The sequence below is a fragment of the Hemibagrus wyckioides genome, linkage group LG15 (genome assembly GCF_019097595.1).
Source record: "Hemibagrus wyckioides isolate EC202008001 linkage group LG15, SWU_Hwy_1.0, whole genome shotgun sequence".
NCBI lineage: Eukaryota > Metazoa > Chordata > Actinopteri > Siluriformes > Bagridae > Hemibagrus > Hemibagrus wyckioides.
The window spans coordinates 23,781,792-23,806,037 of NC_080724.1; the positions used below are offsets into that span (position 1 = coordinate 23,781,792).

General features: G+C 44.1%; 1 protein-coding gene across 1 annotated transcript in view; it reads left to right on the forward strand.

Annotated features, from left to right (window-relative positions):
• The window catches only part of LOC131366297 (minor histocompatibility antigen H13-like), a 23,928-nt gene extending 114 nt beyond the window's left edge, over positions 1-23,814 (forward strand). Inside the window, exons 2-13 of the mRNA XM_058410653.1 lie at positions 4-192; positions 747-845; positions 1,042-1,124; positions 15,255-15,343; positions 15,845-15,930; positions 16,028-16,153; positions 19,046-19,103; positions 19,226-19,309; positions 19,651-19,687; positions 19,790-19,892; positions 19,983-20,068; positions 22,549-23,814. Coding sequence (XP_058266636.1) covers positions 4-192; positions 747-845; positions 1,042-1,124; positions 15,255-15,343; positions 15,845-15,930; positions 16,028-16,153; positions 19,046-19,103; positions 19,226-19,309; positions 19,651-19,687; positions 19,790-19,892; positions 19,983-20,068; positions 22,549-22,621 — 1,113 coding nt within the window. The 3' untranslated portion in view covers positions 22,622-23,814. The remainder of the gene's footprint in view (positions 1-3; positions 193-746; positions 846-1,041; positions 1,125-15,254; positions 15,344-15,844; positions 15,931-16,027; positions 16,154-19,045; positions 19,104-19,225; positions 19,310-19,650; positions 19,688-19,789; positions 19,893-19,982; positions 20,069-22,548) is intronic.
• The last annotated feature ends 432 nt before the right edge of the window (positions 23,815-24,246 follow it).

The window sequence follows — 24,246 nt, forward strand, 5'->3', positions numbered from 1 at the left end:
CAGGGTTCCGCTTTACCGCCGCTGGACGGCCTGAACAGCACCGAGAACGGAACTGACACCGGGAACGGCACCGCGGCCCGGTTCGTGGCTACAGCCGAGGGGACAGCGCTGGCGTACGGCAGTCTGGTGCTCATGGCCCTGCTGCCCATCTTCTTCGGAGCTCTGAGATCCGTCAGCACCTCCAAGAGCAAGGCGAGTTCACCTTCATCATCATCATCATCATCATCATCATCATCACATTTAGATTCCTATAATCCTGACCTTCATCATGATGATGATGATGATGATGAAGGTTTCACAGCTGTTCCACTGAATTGCGAGTTAAAGATGAGTTTTATTTAATCCCAGCAGGACAGGATGTCTCTCTCGGCGTCTGTCACAGAGTTATTTCTTCCTGACTGCACTTTATTACTGTTTTATAAACCTTAAACTCATAAAAGATTAATTTTTTAATAATAATGTTATAATTGAGTGGTTCTGCTGGACCTTACTCACAGATTAGTGGACTTTACAGCTCTTTATCTTTCTCTTTATTCTTCCTCTTAGTTTTACTCTACTAACTTCCACTAACATTTAATATAGTATTTACAATTTAATAAACAACACAGTTATAATAACAATAATGTATTACTGCAGTAGCTTTAATAAGAGGTTTATTAAACTTCTGATGTAGTGTAAAGTGTTCAGTTACACACAGCGTGCATTAACGCTTGAGAACTAAATCTGTGTGTGTGTGTGTTTATCAGAACTCCTCAGACATGCCGGAGACCATCACTAGCAGAGACGCTGCTCGTTTCCCCATCATCGCCAGCTGCACTCTGTTCGGACTCTATCTTTTCTTCAAGGTGAGTAATGACATCATCACCATTATCATCATCATCATCACCACCATCTTCATCATCACCTTCGTCACTATCACTGAGTGTTTTTCTTACAGAAGAGTTAAACTTTAATATGTTAATGTTCACAAGAAGGTTTTAGTGAGTTAAAAAAAAAACTGTGTGTGTAAATCCACAGCTGATTGTTGTTTTTATTTTTTAGATTTTCTCCCAAGAATACATCAACTTACTGTTGTCTATGTACTTCTTCGTTCTGGGGATCTTAGCTCTGTCACACACACTGAGGTGAGAGAGAGAGACAGAGAGAGAGAGTGTGTGTGTGTGTGTGTATGAGGTGTATGGTGTGTGTATGTGTATGGTGTGTGTGTGTACAGTATGATGTGTATGGTGTGTGTGTATGGTGTGTGTGTGTACAGTATGATGTGTATGGTGTGTGTGTGTGTGTACAGTATGATGTGTATGGTGTGTGTGTGTGTGTACAGTATGATGTGTATGGTGTGTGTGTGTGTACAGTATGATGTGTGTGTGTGTGTACAGTATGATGTGTGTGTGTGTGTGTGTGTGTGTGTACAGTATGGTGTGTGTGTGTGTGTACAGTATGGTGTGTGTGTGTGTACAGTATGATGTGTATGGTGTGTGTGTGTGTACAGTATGATGTGTGTGTGTGTGTGTGTGTACAGTATGGTGTGTGTGTGTGTGTGTGTACAGTATGGTGTGTGTGTGTGTGTGTACAGTATGGTGTGTGTGTGTGTACAGTATGATGTGTGTGTGTGTGTGTACAGTATGATGTGTGTGTGTGTACAGTATGATGTGTGTGTGTGTGTACAGTATGATGTGTGTGTGTGTGTGTGTGTACAGTATGATGTGTGTGTGTGTGTGTGTGTACAGTATGATGTGTGTGTGTGTGTGTGTACAGTATGATGTGTGTGTGTGTGTGTGTACAGTATGATGTGTGTGTGTGTGTGTGTGTGTGTGTGTGTACAGTATGATGTGTGTGTGTGTACAGTATGATGTGTGTGTGTGTGTACAGTATGATGTGTGTGTGTGTGTGTGTGTGTACAGTATGATGTGTGTGTGTGTGTGTGTGTGTGTACAGTATGATGTGTGTGTGTGTGTGTACAGTATGATGTGTGTGTGTGTGTGTACAGTATGATGTGTGTGTGTGTGTGTGTGTGTACAGTATGATGTGTGTGTGTGTGTACAGTATGATGTGTGTGTGTGTGTGTGTACAGTATGATGTGTGTGTGTGTGTGTACAGTATGGTGTGTGTGTGTGTGTGTACAGTATGATGTGTGTGTGTGTGTGTGTGTACAGTATGATGTGTGTGTGTGTGTACAGTATGATGTGTGTGTGTGTGTACAGTATGATGTGTGTGTGTGTGTGTACAGTATGATGTGTGTGTGTGTGTGTGTGTACAGTATGATGTGTGTGTGTGTGTACAGTATGATGTGTGTGTGTGTGTGTGTGTGTGTACAGTATGATGTGTGTGTGTGTGTGTGTGTACAGTATGATGTGTGTGTGTGTGTGTGTGTACAGTATGATGTGTATGGTGTGTGTGTGTACAGTATGATGTGTATGGTGTGTGTGTGTGTGTACAGTATGATGTGTGTGTGTGTGTGTACAGTAAGATGTGTGTGTGTACAGTATGGTGTGTGTGTGTACAGTATGGTGTGTGTGTGTGTACAGTATGATGTGTGTGTGTGTGTGTGTACAGTATGTGTGTGTGTGTACAGTATGATGTGTGTGTGTGTGTGTGTGTACAGTATGATGTGTGTGTGTGTACAGTATGATGTGTGTGTGTGTGTGTACAGTATGATGTGTGTGTGTGTGTGTACAGTATGATGTGTGTGTGTGTGTGTGTGTACAGTATGATGTGTGTGTGTGTGTACAGTATGATGTGTGTGTGTGTGTGTGTACAGTATGATGTGTGTGTGTGTGTACAGTATGATGTGTATGGTGTGTGTGTGTGTACAGTATGATGTGTGTGTGTGTGTGTGTACAGTATGATGTGTGTGTGTGTGTACAGTATGATGTGTGTGTGTGTGTACAGTATGATGTGTATGGTGTGTGTGTGTGTGTACAGTATGATGTGTATGGTGTGTGTGTGTGTGTACAGTATGATGTGTATGGTGTGTGTGTACAGTATGATGTGTATGGTGTGTGTGTGTACAGTATGATGTGTTATGGTGTGTGTGTGTGTGTACAGTATGATGTGTGTGTGTGTGTGTGTACAGTATGATGTGTGTGTGTGTGTGTGTGTGTACAGTATGATGTGTATGGTGTGTGTGTACAGTATGATGTGTATGGTGTGTGTGTGTGTACAGTATGATGTGTGTGTGTGTGTGTGTGTATGTGTACAGTATGATGTGTATGGTGTGTGTGTGTACAGTATGATGTGTATGGTGTGTGTGTACAGTATGATGTGTGTGTGTGTGTACAGTATGATGTGTGTGTGTACAGTATGATGTGTATGGTGTGTGTGTGTGTACAGTATGATGTGTATGGTGTGTGTGTGTACAGTATGATGTGTATGGTGTGTGTGTACAGTATGATGTGTGTGTGTGTGTACAGTATGATGTGTGTGTGTACAGTATGATGTGTATGGTGTGTGTGTGTGTACAGTATGATGTGTATGGTGTGTGTGTGTACAGTATGATGTGTGTGTGTGTACAGTATGGTGTGTGTGTGTACAGTATGGTGTGTGTGTGTACAGTATGATGTGTATGGTGTGTGTGTGTGTACAGTATGATGTGTGTGTGTGTGTGTGTACAGTATGATGTGTGTGTGTGTACAGTATGATGTGTATGGTGTGTGTGTGTGTGTACAGTATGATGTGTATGGTGTGTGTGTGTACAGTATGATGTGTATGGTGTGTGTGTGTACAGTATGATGTCTATGGTGTGTGTGTGTGTGTACAGTATGATGTGTATGGTGTGTGTGTGTGTGTGTACAGTATGATGTGTATGGTGTGTGTGTGTGTGTACAGTATGATGTGTATGGTGTGTGTGTGTGTGTACAGTATGATGTGTGTGTGTGTGTGTGTACAGTATGATGTGTGTGTGTGTGTACAGTATGATGTGTGTGTATGGTGTGTGTGTGTGTGTACAGTATGATGTGTGTGTGTGTGTGTGTACAGTATGATGTGTGTGTGTGTGTACAGTATGATGTGTGTGTGTGTGTGTGTACAGTATGATGTGTGTGTGTGTGTACAGTATGATGTGTGTGTGTGTGTACAGTATGATGTGTGTGTGTGTGTGTACAGTATGATGTGTGTGTGTGTGTGTACAGTATGATGTGTGTGTGTGTGTACAGTATGATGTGTGTGTGTGTGTACAGTATGATGTGTGTGTGTGTGTACAGTATGATGTGTGTGTGTGTACAGTATGATGTGTATGGTGTGTGTGTGTGTGTACAGTATGATGTGTATGGTGTGTGTGTGTGTGTACAGTATGATGTGTATGGTGTGTGTGTGTACAGTATGATGTGTATGGTGTGTGTGTGTACAGTATGATGTGGGTGTGTGTGTGTACAGTATGATGTGTGTGTGTGTGTGTGTACAGTATGATGTGTGTGTGTGTGTGTGTGTGTGTACAGTATGATGTGTATGGTGTGTGTGTGTGTACAGTATGATGTGTATGGTGTGTGTGTGTACAGTATGGTGTGTGTGTACAGTATGATGTGTAGTGTGGGTGTGTGTGTGTACAGTATGATGTGTAGTGTGTGTGTGTGTACAGTATGATGTGTGTGTGTGTACAGTATGATGTGTGTGTGTGTGTACAGTATGATGTGTATGGTGTGTGTGTGTGTACAGTATGATGTGTATGGTGTGTGTGTGTACAGTATGGTGTGTGTGTGTGTGTGTGTGTACAGTATGATGTGTGTGTGTGTGTGTGTGTACAGTATGATGTGTGTGTGTGTGTACAGTATGATGTGTATGGTGTGTGTGTGTGTACAGTATGATGTGTATGGTGTGTGTGTGTGTACAGTATGACGTGTATGGTGTGTGTGTGTGTACAGTATGACGTGTATGGTGTGTGTGTGTGTGTACAGTATGACGTGTATGGTGTGTGTGTGTGTGTACAGTATGACGTGTATGGTGTGTGTGTGTGTGTACAGTATGATGTGTATGGTGTGTGTGTGTGTGTGTGTGTGTACAGTATGATGTGTATGGTGTGTGTGTGTACAGTATGATGTGTATGGTGTGTGTGTACAGTATGATGTGTATGGTGTGTGTGTACAGTATGATGTGTATGGTGTGTGTGTGTACAGTATGATGTGTATGGTGTGTGTGTGTACAGTATGATGTGTATGGTGTGTGTGTGTACAGTATGATGTGTAGTGTGTGTACAGTATGATGTGTAGTGTGTGTACAGTATGATGTGTAGTGTGTGTGTACAGTATGATGTGTATGGTGTGTGTGTACAGTATGGTGTGTGTGTGTACAGTATGATGTGTGTGTGTGTGTGTGTACAGTATGATGTGTGTGTGTGTGTGTACAGTATGATGTGTGTGTGTGTGTGTGTACAGTATGATGTGTGTGTGTGTGTGTGTACAGTATGATGTGTATGGTGTGTGTGTGTACAGTATGATGTGTGTGTGTACAGTATGATGTGTAGTGTGTGTGTACAGTATGATGTGTATGGTGTGTGTGTACAGTATGATGTGTATGGTGTGTGTGTGTGTGTACAGTATGATGTGTATGGTGTGTGTGTGTACAGTATGATGTGTGTGTACAGTATGATGTGTGTGTGTGTGTGTGTACAGTATGATGTGTGTGTGTGTGTGTGTGTACAGTATGATGTGTGTGTGTGTGTACAGTATGATGTGTGTGTGTGTGTGTACAGTATGGTGTGTGTGTGTACAGTATGATGTGTATGGTGTGTGTGTGTACAGTATGATGTGTAGTGTGTGTGTGTACAGTATGGTGTAGTGTGTGTGTGTACAGTATGATGTGTGTGTGTGTGTACAGTATGATGTGTGTGTGTGTGTGTACAGTATGATGTGTATGGTGTGTGTGTGTGTACAGTATGGTGTGTGTGTACAGTATGATGTGTATGGTGTGTGTGTGTACAGTATGATGTGTAGTGTGGGTGTGTGTGTGTACAGTATGATGTGTAGTGTGTGTGTGTGTACAGTATGATGTGTATGGTGTGTGTGTGTGTACAGTATGATGTGTGTGTGTGTGTGTGTGTACAGTATGATGTGTGTGTGTGTGTGTGTGTGTACAGTATGATGTGTGTGTGTGTGTGTGTACAGTATGATGTGTGTGTGTGTGTGTGTGTACAGTATGATGTGTGTGTGTGTGTGTGTGTGTACAGTATGATGTGTGTGTGTGTGTGTGTGTGTACAGTATGATGTGTATGGTGTGTGTGTGTGTGTGTGTACAGTATGATGTGTGTGTGTGTGTGTGTGTGTGTGTGTACAGTATGATGTGTGTGTGTGTGTGTGTACAGTATGGTGTGTGTGTGTGTACAGTATGATGTGTGTGTGTGTGTGTGTACAGTATGATGTGTATGGTGTGTGTGTACAGTATGATGTGTATGGTGTGTGTGTGTGTACAGTATGATGTGTGTGTGTGTGTGTACAGTATGATGTGTGTGTGTGTGTGTGTGTGTACAGTATGATGTGTGTGTGTGTGTACAGTATGATGTGTGTGTGTGTACAGTATGGTGTGTGTGTGTGTGTGTGTACAGTATGATGTGTGTGTGTGTGTGTGTGTGTGTACAGTATGATGTGTATTGTGTGTGTGTGTGTGTGTGTGTACAGTATGATGTGTGTGTGTGTGTACAGTATGATGTGTGTGTGTGTGTGTGTACAGTATGATGTGTATGGTGTGTGTGTACAGTATGATGTGTATGGTGTGTGTGTACAGTATGATGTGTATGGTGTGTGTGTGTGTACAGTATGATGTGTGTGTGTGTACAGTATGATGTGTGTGTGTGTGTGTACAGTATGATGTGTGTGTGTGTGTGTGTGTGTGTACAGTATGATGTGTGTGTGTGTGTACAGTATGATGTGTGTGTGTGTACAGTATGGTGTGTGTGTGTGTGTGTGTACAGTATGATGTGTGTGTGTGTGTGTGTGTGTGTGTGTGTACAGTATGATGTGTATTGTGTGTGTGTGTGTGTGTGGACAGTATGATGTGTGTGTGTGTACAGTATGATGTGTGTGTGTGTGTGTGTACAGTATGATGTGTATGGTGTGTGTGTGTACAGTATGATGTGTATGGTGTGTGTGTGTGTACAGTATGATGTGTGTGTGTGTGTGTGTGTGTGTGTGTGTGTGTACAGTATGATGTGTGTGTGTGTACAGTATGGTGTGTGTGTGTGTGTGTGTGTGTACAGTATGGTGTGTGTGTGTGTGTGTGTGTGTACAGTATGGTGTGTGTGTGTGTGTGTGTGTGTGTACAGTATGATGTGTATGGTGTGTATGTGTGTGTGTGTACAGTATGATGTGTGTGTGTGTGTGTGTGTGTGTGTGTGTGTGTACAGTATGATGTGTATGGTGTGTGTGTGTACAGTATGATGTGTATGGTGTGTGTGTGTGTACAGTATGATGTGTGTGTGTGTGTGTGTGTACAGTATGATGTGTGTGTGTGTGTACAGTATGATGTGTATGGTGTGTGTGTGTGTACAGTATGATGTGTATGGTGTGTATGTGTGTGTGTGTGTACAGTATGATGTGTGTGTGTGTGTGTACAGTATGGTGTGTGTGTGTGTGTGTACAGTATGATGTGTATGGTGTGTGTGTGTGTGTACAGTATGATGTGTGTGTGTGTGTGTGTACAGTATGATGTGTATGGTGTGTATGTGTGTGTGTGTGTGTACAGTATGATGTGTAGTGTGTGTGTGTACAGTATGATGTGTGTGTGTGTGTGTGTGTGTGTACAGTATGATGTGTGTGTGTGTGTGTGTGTGTACAGTATGACGTGTGTGGTGTGTGTGTACAGTATGACGTGTGTGGTGTGTGTGTACAGTATGACGTGTGTGGTGTGTGTGTGTACAGTATGACGTGTGTGTGTGTGTGTGTGTGTACAGTATGATGTGTGTGTGTGTGTGTGTGTGTGTGTGTACAGTATGATGTGTGTGTGTGTGTGTGTGTGTGTGTACAATATGATGTGTGTGTGTGTACGTACAGTATGACGTGTGTGGTGTGTGTGTGTACAGTATGATGTGTAGTGTGTGTGTGTGTACAGTATGTTGTGTATGGTGTGTGTGTGTACAGTATGATGTGTGTGTGTGTGTGTGTGTACAGTATGATGTGTATGGTGTGTGTGTGTGTGTATGGTGTGCATGTGTATGTCTATGGAGTGTGTGTATGATGTGTCTGGTTTGTGTGTGTGTATGATGTGTATGGTGTGTGTGTGTGTATGATGTCTATGGTGTGTGTGTGTGTGTGTATGTATGATGTGTATGTATGATGTCTATGGTGTGTGTGTGTGTGTATGGTGTGTGTGTGTATGATGTGTATGGTGTGTGTGTGTGTGTATGGTGTGTGTGTATGATGTCTATGGTGTGTGTGTATGATGTCTATGGTGTGTGTGTATGATGTCTATGGTGTGTGTGTGTGTATGATGTCTATGGTGTGCGTGTGTATGATGTCTATGGTGTGTGTGTATGATGTCTATGGTGTGTGTGTATGATGTCTATGGTGTGCGTGTGTATGATGTCTATGGTGTGCGTGTGTATGATGTCTATGGTGTGCGTGTGTATGATGTCTATGGTATGCGTGTGTATGATGTCTATGGTGTGCGTGTGTATGATGTCTATGGTGTGTGTATGATGTCTATGGTGTGTGTGTATGATGTCTATGGTGTGTGTGTGTGTATGATGTCTATGGTGTGTGTGTGTGTATGATGTCTATGGTGTGTGTGTATGATGTCTATGGTGTGTGTGTATGATGTCTATGGTGTGTGTGTATGATGTCTATGGTGTGTGTGTATGATGTCTATGGTGTGTGTGTATGATGTCTATGGTGTGTGTGTATGATGTCTATGGTGTGTGTGTGTGTATGATGTCTATGGTGTGCGTGTGTATGATGTCTATGGTGTGCGTGTGTATGATGTCTATGGTGTGCGTGTGTATGATGTCTATGGTGTGTGTGTATGATGTCTATGGTGTGTGTGTGTGTATGATGTCTATGGTGTGTGTGTGTATGATGTCTATGGTGTGTGTGTGTATGATGTCTATGGTGTGTGTGTGTGTGTGTGTGTATGATGTCTATGGTGTGTGTGTGTGTGTATGATGTCTATGGTGTGTGTGTGTGTATGATGTCTATGGTGTGTGTGTGTGTGTATGATGTCTGGTGTGTGTGTGTGTATGATGTCTATGGTGTGTGTGTGTGTATGATGTCTATGGTGTGTGTGTGTGTGTGTGTGTATGATGTCTATGGTGTGTGTGTGTGTGTATGATGTCTATGGTGTGTGTGTGTGTGTATGATGTCTATGGTGTGTGTGTGTATGATGTCTATGGTGTGTGTGTGTGTATGATGTCTATGGTGTGCGTGTGTATGATGTCTATGGTGTGCGTGTGTATGATGTCTATGGTGTGTGTGTATGATGTCTATGTTGTGTGTGTGTGTATGATGTCTATGGTGTGTGCGTGTATGATGTCTATGGTGTGTGTGTATGTGTGTGTATGATGTCTATGGTGTGTGTATGATGTCTATGGTGTGTGTGTGTATGATGTCTATGGTGTGTGTGTGTATGATGTCTATGGTGTGTGTGTGTGTGTGTGTGTATGATGTCTATGGTGTGTGTGTGTGTGTATGATGTCTATGGTGTGTGTGTGTGTGTATGATGTCTATGGTGTGTGTGTGTGTGTATGATGTCTATGGTGTGTGTGTGTGTGTATGATGTCTATGGTGTGTGTGTGTATGATGTCTATGGTGTGTGTGTGTGTATGATGTCTATGGTGTGCGTGTGTATGATGTCTATGGTGTGTGTATGATGTCTATGGTGTGTGTGTATGATGTCTATGTTGTGTGTGTGTGTATGATGTCTATGGTGTGTGTGTGTATGATGTCTATGGTGTGTGCGTGTATGATGTCTATGGTGTGTGTGTATGTGTGTGTATGATGTCTATGGTGTGTGTATGATGTCTATGGTGTGTGTGTGTATGATGTCTATGGTGTGTGTGTGTATGATGTCTATGGTGTGTGTGTGTGTGTGTGTGTGTATGATGTCTATGGTGTGTGTGTGTGTATGATGTCTATGGTGTGTGTGTGTGTGTATGATGTCTATGGTGTGTGTGTGTGTATGATGTCTATGGTGTGTGTGTGTGTATGATGTCTATGGTGTGTGTGTGTGTATGATGTCTATGGTGTGTGTGTGTGTATGATGTCTATGGTGTGTGTGTGTGATGTCTATGGGGTGTGCATGTATGATGTCTATGGGGTGTGTGTATGTGTGTGTATGATGTCTATGGTGTGTGTGTGTATGATGTCTATGGTGTGTGTGTGTATGATGTCTATGGTGTGTGTGTGTATGATGTCTATGGTGTGTGTGTGTATGATGTCTATGGTGTGTGTGTGTGTGTGTATGATGTCTATGGTGTGTGTGTATGATGTCTATGGTGTGTGTGTGTATGATGTCTATGGTGTGTGCGTGTATGATGTCTATGGTGTGTGTGTATGATGTCTATGGTGTGTGTGTGTATGATGTCTATGGTGTGTGTGTGTATGATGTCTATGGTGTGTGTGTGTATGATGTCTATGGTGTGTGTGTGTATGATGTCTATGGTGTGTGTGTGTATGATGTCTATGGTGTGTGTGTGTATGATGTCTATGGTGTGTGTGTGTATGATGTCTATGGTGTGTGTGTGTGTATGATGTCTATGGTGTGCGTGTGTATGATGTCTATGGTGTGTGTGTGTGTATGATGTCTATGGTGTGCGTGTGTATGATGTCTATGGTGTGCGTGTGTATGATGTCTATGGTGTGCGTGTGTATGATGTCTATGGTGTGCGTGTGTATGATGTCTATGGTGTGTGTGTATGATGTCTATGGTGTGTGTGTATGATGTCTATGGTGTGTGTGTGTGTATGATGTCTATGGTGTGTGTGTGTGTATGATGTCTATGGTGTGTGTGTGTATGATGTCTATGGTGTGTGTGTGATGTCTATGGTGTGTGTGTATGATGTCTATGGTGTGTGTGTGTGTGTATGATGTCTATGGTGTGTGTGTGTGTATGATGTCTATGGTGTGTGTGTGTGTGTGTGTGTGTGTGTATGATGTCTATGGTGTGTGTGTATGATGTCTATGGTGTGTGTGTGTATGATGTGTATGGTGTGTCTGTGTGTGTGTATGATGTCTATGGTGTGTGTGTGTGTGTGTATTGTGTGTGTGTGTATGATGTCTATGGTGTGTGTGTGTGTGTATGATGTCTATGGTGTGTGTGTGTGTGTATGATGTCTATGGTGTGTGTGTATGATGTCTATGGTGTTTGTGTATGATGTGTATGGTGTGTGTGTGTGTGTATGATGTCTATGGTGTGTGTGTGTGTGTGTGTATGATGTCTATGGTGTGTGTGTGTATGGTGTGTGTGTGTGTGTGTGTGTATGATGTCTATGGTGTGTGTGTATGATGTCTATGGTGTGTGTCTGTGTATGATGTCTATGGTGTGTGTGTATGATGTGTATGGTGTGTGTGTGTGTGTATGATGTCTATGGTGTGTGTGTATGATGTGTATGGTGTGTCTGTGTGTGTGTATGATGTCTATGGTGTGTGTGTGTGTGTGTATGGTGTGTGTGTGTGTGTATGATGTCTATGGTGTGTGTGTGTGTGTATGATGTCTATGGTGTGTGTGTGTGTGTATGATGTCTATGGTGTGTGTGTGTGTGTATGATGTCTATGGTATGTGTGTGTGTATGATGTCTATGGTGTGTGTGTGTATGGTGTGTGTATGATCACTGAAACTATTGCCTCCTGGTGAATCTGTTGTGTGTGTGTGTGTATGATGTCTATGGTGTGTGTGTGTGTGTATGATGTCTATGGTGTGTGTGTGTGTGTATGATGTCTATGGTGTGTGTGTGTATGGTGTGTGTATGGTGTGTGTGTGTGTGTATGATGTCTATGGTATGTGTGTGTGTATGATGTCTATGGTGTGTGTGTGTATGGTGTGTGTATGATCACTGAAACTATTGCCTCCTGGTGAATCTGTTGTGTGTGTGTGTGTATGATGTCTATGGTGTGTGTGTGTGTATGATGTCTATGGTGTGTGTGTGTGTATGATGTCTATGGTGTGTGTGTGTATGATGTCTATGGTGTGTGTGTGTGTGTATGATGTGTATGGTGTGTGTGTGTATGATGTCTATGGTGTGTGTGTGTATGGTGTGTGTGTGTGTGTGTGTGTGTGTATGGTGTGTGTGTGTGTGTGTATGATGTGTATGATGTGTATGGTGTGTGTATGATCACTGAAACTATTGCCTCCTGGTGAATCTGGTGTGTGTGTGTGTGTGTGTGTGTGTATGGTGTCTATGGTGTGTGTGTGTGTATGGTGTCTATGGTGTGTGTGTGTGTATGGTGTCTATGGTGTGTGTGTGTGTATGATGTCTATGGTGTGTGTGTGTGTATGATGTCTATGGTGTGTGTGTGTGTGTGTGTATGATGTCTATGGTGTGTGTGTGTGTGTATGATGTCTATGGTGTGTGTGTGTGTGTGTGTATGATGTCTATGGTGTGTGTATGATGTCTATGGTGTGCATGTATGATGTCTATGGTGTGTGTGTGTGTATGATGTCTATGGTGTGTGTATGATGTCTATGGTGTGTGTGTATGATGTCTATGGTGTGTGTGTATGATGTCTATGGTGTGTGTGTATGATGTCTATGGTGTGTGTGTATGATGTCTATGGTGTGTGTGTGTGTGTATGATGTCTATGGTGTGTGTGTATGATGTCTATGGTGTGTGTGTGTGTGTATGATGTCTATGGTGTGTGTGTGTGATGTCTATGGTGTGTGTGTGTGTGTGTGTGTGTATGATGTCTATGGTGTGTGTGTGTGTGTGTGTATGATGTCTATGGTGTGTGTGTGTGTATGGTGTGTGTGTGTATGATGTGTATGGTGTGTGTATGTGTGTATGGTGTGTGTATGATCACTGAAACTATTGCCTCCTGGTGAATCTGGTGTGTGTGTGTGTATGATGTCTATGGTGTGTGTGTGTGTATGATGTCTATGGTGTGTGTGTGTGATGTCTATGGTGTGTGTGTGTGTGTGTATGATGTCTATGGTGTGTGTGTGTGTATGGTGTGTGTGTATGATGTGTATGGTGTGTGTATGATCACTGAAACTATTGCCTCCTGGTGAATCTGGTGTGTGTGTGTGTATGATGTCTATGGTGTGTGTGTGTGTATGATGTCTATGGTGTGTGTGTGTGTGTATGATGTCTATGGTGTGTGTGTGTGTGTGTATGATGTCTATGGTGTGTGTGTGTGTGTATGATGTCTATGGTGTGTGTGTATGATGTCTATGGTGTGTGTGTGTGTGTATGATGTCTATGGTGTGTGTGTGTGTGTATGATGTCTATGGTGTGTGTGTGTGTGTGTATGATGTCTATGGTGTGTGTGTGTGTGTATGATGTCTATGGTGTGTGTGTGTGTGTATGATGTCTATGGTGTGTGTGTGTATGATGTCTATGGTGTGTGTGTGTGATGTCTATGGGGTGTGCATGTATGATGTCTATGGGGTGTGCATGTATGATGTCTATGGGGTGTGTGTATGATGTCTATGGTGTGTGTGTGTGTGTATGATGTCTATGGTGTGTGTGTGTGTGTATGATGTCTATGGTGTGTGTGTGTGTGTGTATGATGTCTATGGTGTGTGTGTGTGTGTATGATGTCTATGGTGTGTGTGTGTGTATGATGTCTATGGTGTGTGTGTGTATGATGTCTATGGTGTGTGTGTGTGATGTCTATGGGGTGTGCATGTATGATGTCTATGGGGTGTGCATGTATGATGTCTATGGGGTGTGTGTATGTGTGTGTATGATGTCTATGGTGTGTGTATGATGTCTATGGTGTGTGTGTGTATGATGTCTATGGTGTGTGTGTGTATGATGTCTATGGTGTGTGTGTGTATGATGTCTATGGTGTGTGTGTGTATGATGTCTATGGTGTGTGTGTGTATGATGTCTATGGTGTGTGTGTGTATGATGTCTATGGTGTGTGTGTGTATGATGTCTATGGTGTGTGTGTATGATGTCTATGGTGTGTGTGTGTGATGTCTATGGGGTGTGCATGTATGATGTCTATGGGGTGTGTGTATGTGTGTGTATGATGTCTATGGTGTGTCTGTGTATGATGTCTATGGTGTGTGTGTGTATGATGTCTATGGTGTGTGTGTGTATGATGTCTATGGTGTGTGTGTATGATGTCTATGGTGTGTGTGTGTATGATGTCTATGGTGTGTGTGTATGATGTCTATGGTGTGTGTGTATGATGTCTATGGTGTGTGTGTATGATGTCTATGGTGTGCGTGTGTATGATGTCTATGGTGTGCGTGTGTATGATGTCTATGGTGTGCGTGTGTATGATGTCTATGGTGTGTGTATGATGTCTATGGTGTGTGTATGATGTCTATGGTGTGTGTGTGTGTGTATGATGTCTATGGTGTGTGTCTATGGTGTGTGTGTGTGTATGATGTCTATGGTGTGTGTGTGTGTGTGTGTATGATGTCTATGGTGTGTGTGTGTGTGTATGATGTCTATGGTGTGTGTGTGTGTATGATGTCTATGGTGTGTGTGTGTGTATGATGTCTATGGTGTGTGTGTGTGTGTATGATGTCTATGGTGTGTGTGTGTGTGTATGATGTCTATGGTGTGTGTGTGTGTGTATGATGTCTATGGTGTGTGTGTGTGTGTATGATGTCTATGGTGTGTGTGTGTGTGTATGATGTCTATGGTGTGTGTGTGTGTGTATGATGTCTATGGTGTGTGTGTGTGTGTATGATGTCTATGGTGTGTGTGTGTATGATGTCTATGGTGTGTGTATGATGTCTATGGTGTGCATGTATGATGTCTATGGTGTGTGTGTGTGTGTGTGTATGATGTCTATGGTGTGTGTGTATGATGTCTATGGTGTGTGTGTATGATGTCTATGGTTTGTGTGTGTGTGTGTGTATGATGTCTATGGTGTGTGTGTGTATGATGTCTATGGTGTGTGTGTGTATGATGTCTATGGTGTGTGTGTGTGTGTGTGTGTGTATGATGTCTATGGTGTGTGTGTGTGTGTGTATGATGTCTATGGTGTGTGTGTGTGTATGATGTCTATGGTGTGTGTTTGTATGATGTGTATGGTGTGTGTGTGTGTATGATGTCTATGGTGTGTGTGTGTGTATGATGTGTATGGTGTGTGTGTATGATCACTGAAACTATTGCCTCCTGGTTAATCTGGTGTGTGTGTGTGTGTGTGTGTTTGTTTCAGTCCCTTCATGACCCGGTTTCTTCCTGCCCATCTTCCTAATAAACAGTTCCAGCTGCTCTTCACTCAAGGCTCCGGAGACAACAAAGAAGGTAAAGAATCTTTCTGCTCAGTGATAAGTTTTATTCTCTTCTTTAATTCTGTTCACAGAAACATTCTGAATTCCTCTTAGTGTGATGTCAGTAATTAAAACAGGTGTGGCCACGCCCACCTTCATGTAGGAGCTGTGTGATTTAACATGGCAGTGTGTTACAGAGCAGTGTGTCCATCATCACTTCTTCCTCAGTAATAAGAACAACTGAGTCAGTCAGAACCTGGTCAGTTACGTAGGGCTATTAAACTGATCAATTGGCCTGCCGAAAGCCCCGCCCACTTCCCCGTGTCTCCCGTTAACATGCTGCGCTAGATGTGAAGTCTTAACATGTAATATCCAAAGAAATCTCCCTCAACTCGTAATTCCTACTTCGCCATCAGCTCAGCAAGCTACACACACACATCTTCACTTCCATGTAAAACCCTGACTCTACGCTTCACTTTTCTGAGCTAAAACACATCAGAGTTTATTCAAGATACGTTTATTTTTCCTTTTTCAGAAATTGTGAACTACGAGTTTGACACTAAGGACCTGATTAGTTTGGGAATCAGCAGCGTGGTGGGAGTGTGGTACATCCTGAAAAAGGTACACACACACGCTTACTAGTCTAATGTTTATCTGGCTAAAGCTGGTTTCTACTCTGAGCTGTGTTTAACCGTATAACTGTGTTTGTTTGAGACAGCACTGGGTGGCCAATAATCTGTTCGGGTTGGCGTTCGCTCTGAACGGAGTGGAGCTGCTTCACCTGAACAACGTGAGCACCGGCTGTATCCTGCTGGGTGGACTGTTCATCTACGACATCTTCTGGGTCAGTTCCTCTCACACTTCACTTCCTTAATCAGACAGGTACCGGGAGAGGTACGGGTAAAGATACAGGGAGAGGTATGGTTACAGGAAGACGAATGGGTACAGGGAGAGGGAGGGGTACCGGAGGAGGAACGGGTACAGGGAGAGGTACAGGGAGAGATACAGGTACAAGGAGGGGTACAGGGAGAGGTATGGGTACGGGTACAGGGAGAGGTATGGGTACGGGTACAGGGAGAGGTATGGGTACGGGTACAGGGAGAGGTATGGGTACGGGTACAGGGAGATTCAAGAAGCTTTATTGTCATTTCCCCCACAGATATCTGACGCAGTACAGAGTGAAATGAAAAAACCGTTTCTCCAGAACCTGGTGCTACAGAAACATACAACATAAAGATCAAACACAAAAAAACAACACAGAGCTAGGACCGAAAGTTCGTCCAAGCCACATAAAGTGCACAGTGTGCAGCTAGGTGCAAACAGAGCAACGACAAGACGGTGCAAAAATAATAAATACAAACAAAAGACAACACAAAAACACAGAACACTTAGCACCGAAAAAAAAAAAGAAAAAGAACGTGCAATGAAATGTAATAAAATGAGACGATGATGAACTTTGGGGCCTTACAACATGTATTGTGCAAAAATACAATATAGCAGCAGTTGAGGTAGTGCAAAATAGAAATAAATATAAATATAGCAGCAGATGAAAAACACAGGGGTTTAGGTAGTGCAATACGTATCGAACAATATAAGTTGTGTGAGAGTGTGTGTCCACACAGGTGAGAGAGAGAGAGTGGCTGTGTATATGTGTGTGTGAGAGACAGAGTTATGTACAGTTCAGTCCCGTGTGTGTTTGTGTGAGAGTGTAGAACAGTTCAGTCCTGGTTGTTGAGGAGCCTGATGGCTTGAGGAAGGAAACCTTCAACAGTCTGGTTGTGAGGCCCGAATGCTCCGGTACCTCTTTCCAGATGGCAGGAGGGTGAAGAGTGTGTGTGTGGGGTGTGTGGGGTGTGTAAGAGTGTGTGTGTGGGGTGTGTGGGGTGTGTGTGGGGTGTGTGTGAGGGGTGTGAGGGGTGTGTGGGGTGTGTAAGGGTGTGTGGGGTGTGTAAGGGTGTGTGGGGTGTGTAAGAGTGTGTGTGAGGGTTGTGTGGGGTGTGTGTGAGGGGTGTGTAAGGGTGTGAGGGGTGTGTGAAGGGTGTGTGAGGGTTGTGTGAGGGTTGTGTGGGGTGTGTGTGGGGTGTGTAAGAGTGTGTGTGTGGGGTGTGTGAGAGTGTGTGTGAGGGTTGTGTGGGGTGTGTGAGGGGTGTGTAAGAGTGTGTGAGGGGTGTGTGGGGTGTGTAAGAGTGTGTGAGGGGTGTGTGGGGTGTGTAAGAGTGTGTGTGTGGGGTGTGTAAGAGTGTGTGAGGGGTGTGTGGGGTGTGTAAGAGTGTGTGTGTGGGGTGTGTGTGAGGGGTGTGTGGGGTGTGTGAGGGGTGTGTAAGAGTGTGTGTGAGGGGTGTGTGGGGTGTGTGTGGGGTGTGTAAGAGTGTGTGTGAGGGGTGTGTGGGGTGTGTAAGAGTGTGTGTGAGTGGTGTGTGGGGTGTGTAAGAGTGTGTGTGAGGGGTGTGTGGGGTGTGTAAGAGTGTGTGTGAGGGGTGTGAGGGGTGTGTGGGGTGTGTAAGAGTGTGTGTGGGGTGTATGAGGGGTGTGTGGGGTGTGTGAGGGGTGTGTGTGGGGTGTGTAAGAGTGTGTGTGAGGGGTGTGTGGGGTGTGTAAGAGTGTGTGTGAGTGGTGTGTGGGGTGTGTAAGAGTGTGTGTGAGGGGTGTGTGGGGTGTGTAAGAGTGTGTGTGAGGGGTGTGTGGGGTGTGTAAGAGTGTGTGTGAGGGGTGTGAGGGGTGTGTGGGGTGTGTAAGAATGTGTGTGAGGGGTGTGTGGGGTGTGTAAGAGTGTGTGTGGGGTGTATGAGGGGTGTGTGGGGTGTGTGAGGGGTGTGTGTCTGTCCTCACTGTCCCCTGAAGGGTCTTGTGATCTGAGACGGTCCAGTTCCCAAACCAGGCAGTGATGCAGCTGCTCAGGACGCTCTCCATGGTCCCTCTGTAGAACACAGTCAGGATGGGGGAGGGAGATGGGCTTTCCTCAGCCTCCACAGGAAGTACAGGTGCTGCTGGGCTTTCTTGGTGATGGAGCTGGTGTTGAGTGACCAGGTGAAGTTCTCCGCCAGATGGACACCAAGGAATTTGGTGCCCTTGACGATCTCCACCGAGGATCCGTCGATGAACAGTAGAGAATGATCACTCTGTGCTCTCCTGAAGTCAACAACCATCTCTTTAGTCTTGTCGACGTTCAGGGAGAGGTTGTCGGCTCTACACCAGGCTGTTAGATGTTGCACCTCCTCTCTGTATGCTGACTCGTCGTTCTTGCTGATGAGACCCACCACGGTCGTGTCATCGGAGAACTTGGAGCTGTGCATTGCTGCACAGTCGTGAGTCAGCAGAGTGACCAGCAGTGGACTGAGCACACAGCCCTGAGGAGCTCCAGTGTTCAGTGTGGTGGTGCTGGAGATACTGCTCCCGATCCGGACTGACTGAGGTCTCCCAGTCAGGAAATCCAGGATCCAGTTGCAGAGAGAGGTGTTCAGGCCCAGCAGACTCAGCTTCTCCATCAGCTGCTGAGGAATGATTGTGTTGAATGCTGAACTGAAATCTATGAACAGAGGTATGGGTATAGGTACAGGTACAGGGAGAGGTATGGGTACAGGTGAGGCAGGATTCAGTCCAAACCCAGAGTAGGTGAAGAAGTGGGACAGGTATAATAGAATAAAACTGTGAGAAGTTTGATGTGAATCAGAACTAAACACTTCCATGAACACCTAAACAGAGCTGGACAGAGCTGACACACTGTTCTTTTTTTCAGGTGTTTGGCACTAACGTGATGGTGACCGTGGCCAAGTCCTTCGAAGCTCCGATCAAGTGTGAGTCACATTCATTATTAATTCATCTGGTACACACTTAAAGACTACAGACAGACATCTGTTAATACATGCACTGATCTGCTTTAATTTGTGTGTGTGTGTGTGTGCACGCACGCGTGCAGTGGTTTTCCCTCAGGACCTGCTGGAGAGAGGACTGGATGCCAGTAACTTTGCCATGCTGGGACTCGGAGACATTGTTATTCCAGGTACGGGACAGCAGCAGATTTGATCAGTGTGTTAGAGTGTTTGTGTTCAGACAGTGCTGCAGGTGTGTTTCAGCTCTCACTGCCCTCTAGTGGACAAACCCTTTAATTCTACAGGTGTATAAAAGGTATTCAGGTCAAGGCTGAAGTGTCCTCGTGTTCCAGGTGAAACTCTGCAAAAGAACAAAAGATCACCTCTACTGATGAACCTCAGTGACCTATGGGTGGAGGGGGGAGTGGGGGAAAAGGGGCCGGGGGGTGGGGGGGTGGATGAAGGGTTAGAGGTGGGGAGTTAATAAATGATCTGACTGAAGATGAAATCATGCCTTTTTTTTTTTTCTCAGGAATCTTCATTGCTCTGCTGCTTCGTTTCGATGTCAGGTACAGTTCCTCTCTTCCTCTCTCTCTCTCTCTCTCTCTCTCTCTCACACACACACACTCACTCTGTCCCCCTCTCTCTCTCTCTCTCTCTCTCTCTCTCAGTTTGAAGAAGAACACAAGGACATATTTCTACACCAGCTTCCTGGCCTACATCTTCGGCCTCGGCCTCACCATCTTCGTCATGCACACATTCAAGCATGCTCAGGTGAGAGACACACACACACACACACACACACACACACACACACAGGTACGGGTGAGAGTGTGTACTGATGAGGTGTGTGTATTTTCCCAGCCTGCTTTGCTGTACCTGGTCCCGGCGTGTGTGGGCTTCCCGGTGATCGTGGCTCTGTTGAAAGGAGAGCTGACAGAGATGTTCAGGTAAAACCTCTATTTGTGATGGGTGTGACCAGGAATTTTTTCATATATTCATGAATAAAACAGTGAAGCTGGTGTGAATATAAACGATCAGCTCACTGATGGTTACTAGGGAATAGCGATTGTTACCATGGTGACGGTGAAGCCTTGAACAGACACGTCCCCACTCAGCGGCTCAGTTAGGTTTCCATGGCAGCGGTGTGGGAGGAGAGAGGCGTGTCCACGAGTCCTCTCTCTGATTTTATTACCTCATCATGACTGAGTTTTATCCACACCCCTCTTCCTGAGCTTGAACAAACTGCAGAATTTTCATTTTATTTCTTTATTTTTATTTCTTTAAGTTCATTTATGGCAGAAGGAAGGAAAGATAGAATGATTAGTGCTCCTGGAGAAATGTTCTAGCAAGTAAACAAACTAAACTAACATTCCTTTAGCCTGGGAAAAAAGACCTCCTTTTATAGAGAAAGGGGCGGAGCTAGGTAGTTCTGTTCCAGATAGGGGTGGAGCTTATTCATGGACTGGTAAAGTGTGAACAGAACCAGAATAAAGAACCCAGTGAGAGGAACGCTTCTGAACCCCCTGAACTGAGTGCAGATTTGTCCAATTATCCCGTCTGATTGTCCCGTCTGATTACGCCGTCTGATTATCCCGTCTGATTATTGGTGAGACCTCTGGCTGTTCAGGTCTTTGAGAGATGATTACTGTATAAACACAGATTCTGACATTCTCTCTGTAAAGAACTGCTTTTCTCTTCTTTCTCTTCCTGTTCTCTCTTTCTCACTCCCTCTCTCTTTCTGTCTCCTTCTTTATTTTCGTTTTTCCGGGACACGTAGTTACGAGTCGTCAGATGAGGTGTTGCCCCACACCCCGCGTCTCACACGCTTCCCCACCGTCTCCGGTTCTCCCGCCAGCTTGGCCAACTCCATGCAGAGCCCGTTAAGCTCCTCCCCCCGTCGCCGCCAACGCCACCACGCCCTCTCTACCTTTTAACCTGGCCAGGTACGGCCCTAAACCCTGCCCCCGCACGCCCCCATAATATCTGTGACGTCTCTGTCCCGGCTGCTTCCATCACACCCTGCTTTCACGCTAAAGGAGAGCTCCACCGGTTAGCATGCGCTGCAATGCTAACCAACTCCTGAGGGCTGAGTCATTAGCCGTCTCAGCCTGTTAGTGATGCAATAAAATAAAACATTCTAGATCATTCTTTCATTTTTCTGAATCGTGACCCTCACCTGTGCTGTAGTGTGTAGATGACGTGCACATTCACGTTTTACTGACCAAACGTGCACGTGTCTGATCTCACTAACTATAACCTTTGAGCCAATGAGACATGGACACACCCACACAAGCTACAGACACACCCCTTATTAAATACTGTATCAGTGATGGAGAAATGTCAGAGTGGTCTGTGGTGCAGACTGTAAATAATTTTTCTGAGTAGCGTGCTTGTGTGTACGCAGGCGCACGGGATAAGCATTGCTATAGCTGTCTGTCATCTACTCAGCCACGCCTCTGATAAATATCCTGCAGTGTGAAGGGGAGGAACTCTCAGGACTGATAAACAGAACTGCTGGACACATGAACTAGACGTGTAAATGAAATAGAAACGGTGTTGCTCTGCCTGGTTCGGTCAGTTATCTAAATATGGGCGGAGTTATCATCAGTTCTGTGGCCACTAGAGGGCACCTGAGACCCATGCTGTCCATACAGGACATCACCGCCTTTAAATCCTGATCTTTCTCCTGGACAAAGAGCTCCAGAGTCTGTGGTGTTGGGACGAAGAGACGTGAGGAGCAGGACCCATCCAATCACACTGACTGTTAATCTGAACAGAAGCAGAAACACAGTTTTTCTTGGATTTTTGGGAATTTTGTGTAATCCCGTCGCTATGGAGACGTTCTCTAGAAGGAGAAATGTGTTTCTGTTCTAACTTTATTATAAAATTGAAATAAAATCTAATGAACAATATGATAGCAAATAAACTATAAGCAGGTTATTAGCTGGTTATTAGCAGGTTAGCTTCATAAAGATTACTGCAGAGGGGAAAACGAGCTGCAGACACCATGCTGTCTATCACACGCTTACATCCTCCAGCTTCATACACATCCTTGAGATCGTATCAGGAATCATCCAAAACCTCTCTCTGAGACACACACACTGTTAATTACTTTCTGTGCATGAACTATCCTGTAATACCTGTGTTAATGTTCACCAAGAGGTAGTCTGTCCGTCTGTCTGTCTGTCCATCCACCTGTCTGTCTGTCCATCCATCCACTTATCATGATACACATGTGCCATAGGTGCGGCACAGTGATCCGATCAGTCACCATGACAACATGAGGCTGTGTGCTGTCACCAGGCAACAACAAGAACATGATCACATCATCATCATCATCATCATCCTGCTTTACTGCAACATACCCAATATTGATCTCTCTCTCTCTCTCCCTCTCTCTCTCTCTCTCTCTCTCTCTCTCTCTCAGGTATGAAGAGACTTCCCCCGAGTCAGAGGCAGCAGTTAAAGAAGAAAAAACAGAATCTGATAAAGATAAATAAAACTCAAGGAAAGCGTCACATCCCCTTCGTCATGTCCCCGCCTTTTTCTACCATGTATTTCCTGGTTCCACCACTAGAGGGCAGCAGTCACCCCCACCCCTTTTCCCAGTGTGTCCCGGTGTTCTCTGTGGACGTTCTCTAACTGATTAAAAGACGGCTGCATTGTTTTTCTTTGTAGTTTCTAAATGGTTGTAAAACATGATGTACAACAGCTTTACTCTGTGCCTGTATTCCTCTTTATTTCTCTCTCTCTCTCTCACTCTGTGTTGAGTTTATTTGCTTTCATTTGGTTGAAATGATTTGGAATTTATTTTATTGGACATTTCTCAATAGGATTTGACAGTGCAGTGCAGGAGTGTAGTTTAGTCGCATATTTGAGTTTTAAAGCAGCAGTGTAAAATCTGCAGCGTCTCTTTACCCCAGACGTCTTCGCTCAGTCGAGACGTGTTCAGTGTCTGATGTTTACTGATCTGACCGGTGATGGAAGTCTGTATGACCCAGAATCTTCAGTTTAGAGGACATCACAGAGCTCTTCTGTGTCATATTTAATGAGTTCAGCTTTAAAATCATATTGAGTTTTCGTCAGTTTTTCAAATCTGGGGGCGGGGCTTGTCCATAAGGTGCAATGTTCCATACAGTGAGGTTTTATTCCATCAGCGTGTGTGTGTATAAAGTTTTGCTGAAGATTTTTCTATTAATCAATTTCAAGAGCAGAAGAACATCTCTGATCGAATACGTATGACTTCAACACAGTTTAATGTCTGGATTTTTAGAAGCGGTGAGTTTCTGTGTGTTTGATGACTGATCCACACTTTAACTGCAGATTTCAGTAGATCACCTGCACAGGGACCAACATTTACAGCCTTTAGGAAAGAAAATAAAAGTTCTTCCTGCTGGTGATTCATTTCAACAATAAAATTCAACCTGCAGCAGATAAACAGTTGTCGGACCCTGGAGGTGTCTGATCCCAAGCAGTCCCTGATTGTGACAGATGGATGAAGTGCTGAGGAGCCGTGAGATCAGATCTCTGGGGCTCAGTAAAGTGACATTGTTCCACTCGTTTCCTGTAAGGTTTCTTCTTCTCCTGTTTTTGTGCCACTGCAAGTTAAGAGTTCGAGCTTCTTTGAGGAGCATAAAGTCTTTCTCATTTTTTTTCTGCAATAAATTGTGGTTTTTACCGCTGTAGAGATGCATGAGCCTCGTGTCTGTGCATTATTCTTTAAATATTACCTACAAACAGAATAAATAATGAGAGACACAATCTGTAACCATCACTACTGTAGTAACAGACGTACAGTCTCTTAAAGCAGCTCTGGGTTAAGGGTCACTCTCTCGAGGTGGACAATTTAAACAGACTCAGTATTTGTATTATATTTAAATTAACCTAAACCTCTAAAGGACATGTGACTCCACCCATCATCCAGGCTCAGAGCCAATCAGCTTCCTCTATGCAAATGACTGATTACTGAGCTGCAGATATGCATATTTATTTCTACAGTCTGGATTTCTTAATGATTGAAGTATTGAGTAATAAAACATTAATGTTCTAGATGGTTAGAATGGGTTTTGTTTTATGAATAAATTTGTTAGTGATTATTCTGAGTAAATGAATATTGAGTGATGAA